Source organism: Carassius gibelio, chromosome B1 (genome assembly GCF_023724105.1).
Source record: "Carassius gibelio isolate Cgi1373 ecotype wild population from Czech Republic chromosome B1, carGib1.2-hapl.c, whole genome shotgun sequence".
In the NCBI taxonomy this organism is placed as follows: Eukaryota; Metazoa; Chordata; class Actinopteri; order Cypriniformes; family Cyprinidae; genus Carassius; species Carassius gibelio.
In genome coordinates, this window is record NC_068396.1 from 24,746,591 (window position 1) to 24,756,749 (window position 10,159).

At 37.8% G+C, this 10,159-nt stretch overlaps 1 protein-coding gene across 1 annotated transcript; it reads right to left on the minus strand.

Moving 5' to 3' along the window:
- Positions 1-35: 35 nt before the first annotated feature.
- clgn (calmegin) lies at positions 36-9,841 on the minus strand. The gene is made up of 15 exons (XM_052546115.1): positions 9,499-9,841; positions 8,773-8,946; positions 8,529-8,602; positions 8,115-8,173; positions 7,799-7,940; positions 7,636-7,717; positions 7,275-7,467; positions 6,841-7,030; positions 6,479-6,592; positions 4,838-4,994; positions 4,442-4,657; positions 4,226-4,342; positions 2,612-2,762; positions 2,411-2,526; positions 36-1,033 (listed from the first exon to the last, which is right to left on the minus strand). The coding sequence occupies exons 2-15, from the start codon at positions 8,944-8,946 to the stop codon at positions 953-955; spliced, it is 1,866 nt and encodes a 621-aa protein (XP_052402075.1). The 5' UTR covers positions 9,499-9,841; the 3' UTR covers positions 36-952.
- Positions 9,842-10,159: the final 318 nt, after the last annotated feature.

Sequence of the window (10,159 nt, forward strand, 5' to 3'; positions counted from 1 at the left end):
GGGTTCCTGGCGAAGTCATGTCAAAGGTGCACAAATTTATAGTAAATATTTATTTCCAAGAGCAATGAACAGTTTGCAAACATGTAAACAAAAGGTTGTTCTTGTAAGGCTGAACAAAACCTAAAAAAAGCAGAGAGACGAAACTGTTCAGCAGTTGAAAAACAACCTGTCTGCTTCATACATGGTGGTCAGTGTGTTTTCAGTGTGCTTGTGTCTGGGTCTGCTGTTAAGAGAGAATGAGTGATGATGCTGAGCTGAGATCAGCTCTGACTGTGTGTAACGACTCTCTTCCATGCCAAAAAAGCAATACTGATTTGCATTCCTAGCGCTTTACTGACCTAGATGTTTGAAGGCGGCTCCTGGTTTGACGGAGCTCTTCTCCAGAGCCTGCTAACAGTGGTAATGACAGTAGAATGCAAGATTAAAAAGTCTTATTTCTAAACTCAACTGCATCATTTTTCAAACAAGATACAAACGATAAATACGATCAAAGCGAATTGATCATAACTTAAAAACTCACAAGAAACTCAACTCTTTTTTTTTTTTTTTTTGAATAACTTAAACAAGAAACGTTGAGGTGATCATAAACTAGTTTGTCGTTCTAAAATATCCATTGTACATTTCCCTTCACAGTATTCAAACTTACTAGTTGGGAAACACTGGCCCGGTACTACTTGAATAGTAATCTATAAAGAAAAAGAAATGGGAAAAACTTGGAGCTAAAACTCAGCAGGTCTGACTTTTGTATCTTTTGTATAAATCCCAACGGTAACTAAGTGGAAGACTGAAAGAGGGGATGCGAGGTTCATTAGGATGAAGAATGACCTCTTCAGGAGAGCGGCTAAGTTTGCTGTTTTTTCGCATGCTGAAGGGCATATTGCCGAAAGCATGCAGCAAAAAGAGGCAAAGGAACGAGAGAAGGGAGGAAGAAACATGGACAAAATGTGGATTTTCAGTCCTTCCGTACTCTTCTCTTTCTCACAGCTTTAGGTTCTTCTCCTGTGCTCTGAATTCCTTCATCGGCGTCCTTCATCTGCAAAGACCCAAAACTGTCAGTCAAATAACAATCAATGGATTGAGATAATCAGTGCAAACCGAAATCTCAGTCTAGCAAAACATGGCACAATCACAGTGTTTCTTTAAAATAAAATCAAACACCGTGACTTATTCATAATATTTCTAGCAGGTTATTTCCAACTGTGTTAGTACTGATTTCTATGGAAGCCCGTTTCGGCCACTATATGAAAAAAAAAAATGCAATTGCAATTGTTTTTAATCTCATGATTCTGCTGCAATTTTGACTTTTTCTCAGAATTGTGAGATAAAATTTCAGAATTGTCGAATGTAAAGTCACAATTGTGAGATATTATAATTCAGAGATGATGCAAGAAAATGTGTTTTTTTACCACTCAGAACTCTGGACTTTATGACTTGCGACTGCGAGTTTATATCTCACAATTCAGAGAAAAAAAGTCAGATTTGTCAGTTTGTATCTCACAATTGTGACTACATTTCTCATAATTGCAAGTTTATATCTCACCATTCTGATTATTTTCCCCTCAGAATTGTGAGATAAAAACTCAAAATTGCGTGATAAAGTTAATATAAAATATTAAAGTATGAAGAACATTTTAAAAGACCCTTTTTATTACTAAAATTTAATTGGATCATTGAAAGGTTATCTAGAAAAATGAAAAACAGAATTTGGGAAAATGAAACAAAAACAACAACAACAAAAGAAACTAATAAATGATAAATAAAACTACTCTAAATACTCTGAAAACAAACCATGCTTTAATTAAAACAAATGATTTAATTCTGTCAATATTGGTGCAACGCTGCAGTTTCATATTGCTGTAGTAATTGGGGAAAGAGATTTGAAGTGTTTACACTTTTGGACGCAAAATATATGAAAATACTTTAGTCAGAATTATTGAGTTCACTTTCTAATCTGCTCCATCTCTTCGACATACATGCGTGCGTTGACACTCACTCACTGAAGTCTGTGAAGTTAAAACAGACTCACTTCCCGTCAGGATAATTCTTTATGCAAAATGGAAAAACTTGCCCAATTTTATAATCGTAAGATGTATGTCATGCGCAGAATAAAACAAATCTAAAACATTCAACAGCACACATATCTGAGAATAGGAAGCACGTCTCGTATTTAGGGCAACTTTTCCAACAGTTAATTCGCGGTCCTTTATTATTTTTCCAGAAGTGTCTGGGATCACAGCACCATCCAAAGAAGGATGAGTATTAATCCTGCATTGATGTACGTGTTACCTTTCACTACTGCATAAATATTGCGTGTTGGCGGCCTCTACTCACACCTTTGCATTGAATCTGTATGTAATCTACTTGCACGAATAAAAATATTTGTGTTTTAAGCCAGTGCAAACTTGCTTACTTCATCCTCTGAGGGTGTTTCATTTGGCTTACTGGCCTCTTCCTCTTCTTCCTCCTCTTCTGTATCTCCACCATCTTTTCCAATGTTGTTGTCCATCCCGTCCCCTTTCTCTTTTCCTGAAAAAGGAGTCCGAAAATTAAGTAAATCAGCTACACTTAAAGGTACTTATAACAGCAAAAATGGATACATAATTTTACAAACCAGTAGCTTCAGTATCTTCCTCTGCTTTTGCTTCATCTTCATCTTTTCCTTTCTCCTCCTCGTCATCCTCCTCCTCTTCTTCTTCTGCTACCTCCTCTGGTTCGGCTTTGGGCTCATCGATTTTCTTGTACACATAGTCATCATCCGACTTCTGCAATGCACATACAAGTGTGTGAGCAGGGAATATTCAAGAGGCAGTTGGCCAAGAGGACAGAGACGTGCACCATCCTGTTCATTTCTGGTGACAGACCTGTAGAACGCTTCAGGGCAGGCCGCTGATTGCCTGTTGCTATGCTACCAATGATAAATACACATTAAGAGGATTTTGGACTTGCAAGCTAAGCCTAAACACCCTAATCTTTAGCAATACATCAAATGGGGTTAGCATGGTAAACCAGATTTATCAACTGTGTTATGCTCAGAAAATAGCTAGATGTAATGAGGTCTGTTTAAGTGGATCGCATCACACAGCAAACACACAACAAAGACTGCATTTGAGCCAGGATTCTCAGAATAACCAACACTTGAGTTTGAGTATGACAATCATGGCCATATATAGAGGTCCAAAAACCCAACCCCAACTTTTGTTTTTAATTAATGCTAAATGCTAACCACGTCCTATAAACACACTTTTCCAAGTCACACGTTTTACTCCATTCTAGTTTAGGTCTGAGGATGACAAGTGAATTTACAGAAAGGCTATCAGGAAAATGTAACATTCAAGTTCATTAAATTCATGTTTTACAATCTCTGGATTTTACTGTTAGTCATTTAAAACGTCTAACATAACACAGGTGTCACACATACAGTGTTTACTAACTTCTAATCTCACATTTTGACCAAAGCATCATGTTAGGATTTACACTTGGTTTCTGTAAAAGGTAGCGGTAATGCTCGTCTCCAAGCACTGATATACTGCCCTGCGCTGTACAATATCTTTGCAGCACCAAAGCACAGCTATTATTAGGCAATTATTTCTGGACCTCTGGGACCTCAATGATGGGTACAGCCATGAACACACCACCTCTTTTTTAAAGCCTTCAAATCTTGGATGCTGATTGGTTGAAACAGCATTTCAGCCCTAAAATACCTTGCTTTAAAAAAACTGGATTGAATTTCCAGTTCACGAAATAGCAGTCCGTGCCAGACAGCAAATGAAGCGAAAGGAGACAAAATCAAACCAAAACATGAAGGTTTTAGGAAGGCTTCGGTTTTCTTTAAACATGTCGTACTAGCTTCAAATGTGTCCTAGCACATTGTGGTGCAGTTTTACTGCAGTTCTCCTCAGGATGAATCAAGTGTGGTCCTCATTTGTAAGTAGCTTTGAATAAAAGAGTCTGTTTAACAAATACATGTCAAATGTAAATGCAGTGCAAATGTGTACAGTTAATTGTGCATGTGTGTAGGCAGAGTGTTTGTTTTAATCTGCTTCTCTTTTGGTTATTTGGGAAAGAATCTTTCTGTTGTGATGAAAGCAGATTATGTAATGAATTATTACGCTGTACCCACACATCTATATGATTCACAGCCTAAATATAGCTGTAAATCAGGCCTGCTATATCAAGTGTTTTATTTTGCATTCAATGGGATCTCCTCTGTGGGGTCAGGACATACCTTTGGCCAGCAGAAGAGCACAGCCAATCCAATAGGCAAACCAATGGTGAGGATGTAAACCACCCACAGCCAGGGCCTATCTTCCGCAGCCAGTGCCAACTGACTCAACACTCCAGGCTAAGATAGAAAGAAAAAGTCTGAGTATCTCAACCAAACCAAAGCCCAGTGAGCAATGACGCCCAGAGCAAAACATGGGGGCGAGAGGCAGAGGCGTACCTCATTAGCACTAGCCACCAGTTTTTTGAGTCCCCAGCTGTCTGCAGCCCAGCGGTCCGCCACTTCCTTCTCTGAGGTAATAATGAAATTGTCGAAGTAAATGTCAGAGGTCATAGACCACAGCTCCAGACCCACAGCACTGAATGACTCCATCCTAAATGGGTGCAGATCCTCAAAGTAGTCAGGGTTTGCAATCTTCTGTGGACTCCACACACCCTGCAAACAAAGATGTTGAATAGAAATATCTTTTTGTGCTTCTTAAAGATCTTTAGTCATTGTATCCAACTCATTAATTAACATTTTGGCTAAAACAGTTGCAGGCTTAGTGTGACATTTGCTTGTCCTGAATAAAACATGGGCACTTCTGCAGCATTTCTAGACTCCAGATGTTAATACCTGGTAGTTTGGGTTGTCTATGAGAGGAGCTTTCCATTTGCCCTTATACTGAGGATTGTTGATCATGGGCGGATTCCATTCACCACAGCCAGGAGCGGCTGAACATGCTGGATTTGCCACCTGAGGAGCCTCCCATTCTCCATCCATTTCTTCATCCCTGAGAGAAAGGGGGATGAAGAGAATATTACTGACAAGTTGCTAGAAAAGCATGAAATAAAGCTCAAATAAAAGCACAGGGTATTATACAGATGACTGTCTAGCAATACTATCAGATAAAAGGGGCTAGACTGAGGCGTATAATATAATTCATGGCATAATTGCATAATAATAATGTACTGTACTTGGCGTTGTACAAAATTTGCAGCACCAAAGATAACTGACTTTCTCATTTGAGCTGCCTCAGGGGATTTCTCTGTTCACACAGGCCGAGCATGAATTCCAGCATTACGCTTCTATTTAAACTGTGAGAGTGTGTAGCTATATCATATTTGACTTTGGGAAAATCGTGGCCTAATGGTTAGAGAGTCGGACTCCCAATTGAAAGGTTGTGAGTTCGAGTCTCGGGTCGGCAGGAATTGTGGGTGGGGGAGTGCATGTACAGTTCTCTCTCCACCTTCAATACCACGACTTAAGTGCCCTTGAGCAAGGCACCGAACCCCCAACAGCTCCCCAGGTGCCGCAGCATAAATGGCTGCCCACTGCTCCGGGTGTGTGTTCACAGTGTGTGTGTGTGTTCACTGCTCTGTGTGTGTGCACTTCGGATGGGTTAGCAGAGCACAGATTCTGAGTATGGGTCACCATACTTGGCTGAATGTCACGTCACTTTCGAAAATATGATAAATGCAATGTAACTTCTAACTGAATGTGAAAAGACCAAAATCATCACAGGAGCAGTTTTCAGCATTTCATGCAAACAATTAGGAATGAATGTGTGCACACACTGTAAAAGTTCATATTGTTAATGTTGTGAAAATTCACTACTAGACAAAGAAATGAGTAAACTCAAAGTTTCCATCCTCAGGGCTACACTAGGTCATGCTTAAACGTGGCTTTGACTCAAGTGTGTTAATAGGTTATGGTTAGGACAGTCATTTTGCCTATTAAAATAATGTAAAAAAATGCAAGTAGTACAAATGTATTACTTTACAATAAATTTTATTTTATAACTTTCTTTATTTGTCTTTTTATTAATTCTCTTCTTTTTCTGTTTTTAACAAAAAAAGCCCCTTTTTTATGTTATTGCCTGGTCTTTGTTCAAAAAGGGTTATTTCACATAAAAATGAAAATTCTGTTATGCCCTTATTCCATTCCCACACCAAATTTCTCATGACCGTCTGTTTATTTTCTTCACTGATAAAAATACAAAAAGACCAGCAAAATGCCCTGGAAATCAGGAAAATGTTGTATTCTGACCACTGCACTGAATATAAAAAAGCTTTGGGAGTCAGCTGTCCTAAATCTAAAACCTACCAAAGCAAAATCCCAAAGATTAGATAGATAGATTATTGATAGATAGATGCATAGATTATGATTTTGTGAATATTTTGAAATTATATTCTTATGAATATTTAAAGTGGCAAATAAATTGATTCTCATTAGAAGCTCATTGTTGTGCAGTGCCACAAGCCTCTTATTTCTCACCAGTCATCAGGCTTTTCTGCAGTGGGGTCAGACACAAACTCTGGCTCATCATCCAACCAACCCTCAGGCTTCACTGCATCAGGATCAGGCACCTTAGCTGGGGCATCCTCATCCCTAGATAGATCAAGAAAAAATGGGTCTTGACATAGCACTGCTGCTATTTTTTAAGGATAATAAAGGACTTCATAAATTTACATGGTTCCTTACTTATACAAATGCCATGTCTGTCACTATGACAATGAAATGAAATACATACCCGTGAAGGTAATAGTTACAACAAAATACTGTTTTATGCAACTAAACAATAAAAAATGATTATTTTTATTGCATTCTTTGCATTTTGACTCATTGATATATCTCACCAGTCTTCAGGTTTGACTGCTTCTGGGTCAGGGATTTTGGCTCTCTCATCCCAGTCCTCCGGCTTGGAGTCTTTGGGATCGTCAGTCTCTTTTGGAGGGTTCACAGGCGGAATGACATCTGTCAACAGACTTCCCCTGCTAACACTGGACTGATCGAGAAACATCTCATAGCTATTGTCTGGATTTAAAACTGAGAAAAGGAGAAGAGATTACACATTTTTATGGAACAATTCAATTAAAAAATGATTGCATGCAGGCAAGACTGCTTTGTTAAACAAAACAATGGCTTTACAATAATGTCTAATTTAACCACCAGTTATTTCAATTGATTAATTTGATTATCCATTATAACATTTCTTATATCTATATAATAACAGTAATGTAATGAGTTCCCACATGCTTTCAATTATAGTAACACAAGTAAATGTACACACCAAGTGTATAGAGGTGAGTCTTTTTATCGGTGTAGATCTTCTTCAGATCGACGTCTGGTCGTTTGGCATGTTTTTCTTCCACATCTCCATTAAGAGGGTTTTTGTGTCTGAAGATGAAGTGCAGTTTGTAATCCTCTCCGCATTTGTCTGGCCCAAACATGATGCTGTATGGTGTCCGATCATGAAACTGCTCCTGTGAGTCAAAAAATATACACATCAACATCACTTATTTCCTTTACAAAAGCAATTGTATATTATAATCGCTGTTCTATTTCAATTTCTAGCAAATCTGTTTACTTTGAATTTTATGTTATGTTTTTACAAACTTGTTCTGATCATATAAAGCAGTCAATGAAGATACCAGGTCTATATCTTCGGAATATGACAACAGCTTGATGTAAGCACCTCCACAGTCAATTCCATTTTGAAAGTTGACCTCATACCTGCATAGATTGGTTTTTGTTAGAATGCACAAGCTTTATTTTTCAAATATCACAGAAAGTGCATCTAAGTAGCCCACTTACTGGACTATAAGAGGCTTGTCCATAAAAACAAAGGGTTTGTTAAGCAGGGCAGCGATGGCATGGTGCTTAGCACGAGATTTCAGAACCAAGCCAAAATCCCCAGGCACCTTGTTTTCCTTCAGGGCCTCAACCTCCCATTTACCTACAGGCATGAAAAACATACAGAATACAATGGTTTTAGTTTGTTCTTTAAAGAATAACAGTTTTTAGAAGAAGGGTTTAATGATAAAATACATTTTTAGTATTATTTAAAATCAGACAATCATAAAGCAACACTCAATAATCACAAAATTCTAAATCAAGCTGGAAAACTAACCGTCATATTTTGCAATATCTTCATCGGCATCCTCTTTCATTGTTTTAGACACCTGCCAGCTGCGGAAAATAATAAAACGTGAAAAAGCTAACAAATAATTAAGCAATAAGAAAAAAGAAACCATGCAGTGTAAATAGAATATATATTTAAAATAAATATTGTGATCGTTAAGTCATCACTGACTGGACAACAATCTGAGGAGGGCTATAAATATTCAATATACAATCAGCTATTGAACAGTTTTGTGGTCAGTTTAGCAGCTGTATTAAAAAAGAAAAGAAAAAAGGGGATAATCTGCTAAATGTGACTGTTGTCAATATTTCGAAGTACAGTTCAATAAAGGTGATCTCAAAGCAAACATGAATGGATTACAAGAATAATTTGTGTGATGGAAATCTGATAAGACTGACAAACCTGCTCAAAGACTCATCATCGAATGTCGCAGTGAAGTACACGTCTCCTGTTGGAACTGGGGTCTTGTACGTTACCTATTCGTGCCAAATAATGCATATTTACAGATGACATGAAATAGCTCATAACTAAAGCCATTTAGTTTGAACACTGATCATGGATAACTCTACTGACACATATTTTGCTCTTATGAGGAGCAGTGTGCATTACAACAAATATGTATTATTTGGAATGAGTGTTGACTTACCTCAAAAGACACATGGGCGTCCACCTCGGTGCTTTCTCCACTGTCTGTCTCCACGTCCACATCTCCATCTTCCACTTGAGCCTCCTCTTCGTCATCCAGCTCTTCTTTCTGAGCCCATGTCACCATGGAGATGGAGAGCAACAAGAGACACGTCCAGCCCCACCGCAACTTCATCTACCAAAAAAGAGAGAGATAGAGAGAGATCTATATATATATATATATATATATATATATATATATATATATTCATTTTATATTCTTCTTTGAGGCAGAACGTCTTATCTTATGACACGTTGACCCCGATATTGATTGACACATCTGCCATCAGAAGAGAATATTATTGTATACTATTTCTATTTTTACCGCGAAACGTAATGCTTTTTTTTTTTTTTTTTTTTTTTAATATTCACAGTTGAACGTTATACCAGCAGAAAAAAAGCGAGTGTTAACAGGTAACGCTACTTTTAATTACAATTACTTCCAGGTAATTTTGGGTTTCTTAAAATAGATATACATTTAGTTTCTTTACAAATATTAATTTACAATATTTATAAAAATAGACATTATAATAGCGCCTTCTGGCTTGCTGCGGTACGTTCCCCGTTAACTGGGTGATGACGATGGTGATGAAGAAGATGATCAGGGCTGTCTGCATGTTCAACGTTTATAGTGTTTAGCAAAAAGAAAAGAAAGAAAAAAAGAAAGAAAATGTCTTCGTTCACTCACCTCCTCCAGCTGAATGAATATATGGTCAATCTGTCGGTTAAGTGTAGCTTAAGCAGATGAGTTCGTCATGCAGTGTTTCGGCGCGAAGAGTCCGCTATGAATGAGCGAGAGTGTCATCGGGGTTTACGCTAGGATGGAAACAGCGACGGCTACTAGGCATGCGCACATCAATATAGCGTAATGTTTGTCACAGTACAACAATAATTATAATTTTTTATTATTGCAAGGGGTAGGTGCTCAACCCGGTGGGCAACCTTTTGTTCGGACTGAACCTGTTTTAATACAGTCTATGGGCTGAACGCAGCACTGTTATCAGAAGCGCAGGACGCAACTGACAACCGCCCCTCTGCGATAAAAAAAACACTTCCGTGACACATGTAAATAAAAGTCCCATTTATTTATACAAATATTTATTTGCTACTGCATTGTATGATAAAATCCGCATTTACACCTCAAGCCCAAATAAATTTCATTAATTTATCTAGTAATTTGCTGAATTCGGAACCGCATACTAGCGGTACTGTCTATATATATTCTCTATTATAAATTAGTGACTAGAACGGTGTTCCAAAACTGCAGCTCTATGATAAAATCCACTTCCGCATAACCCATCAAAATAAAGGTCCCATTAATTTATACAACCTTTTGTTTTTATAAACCT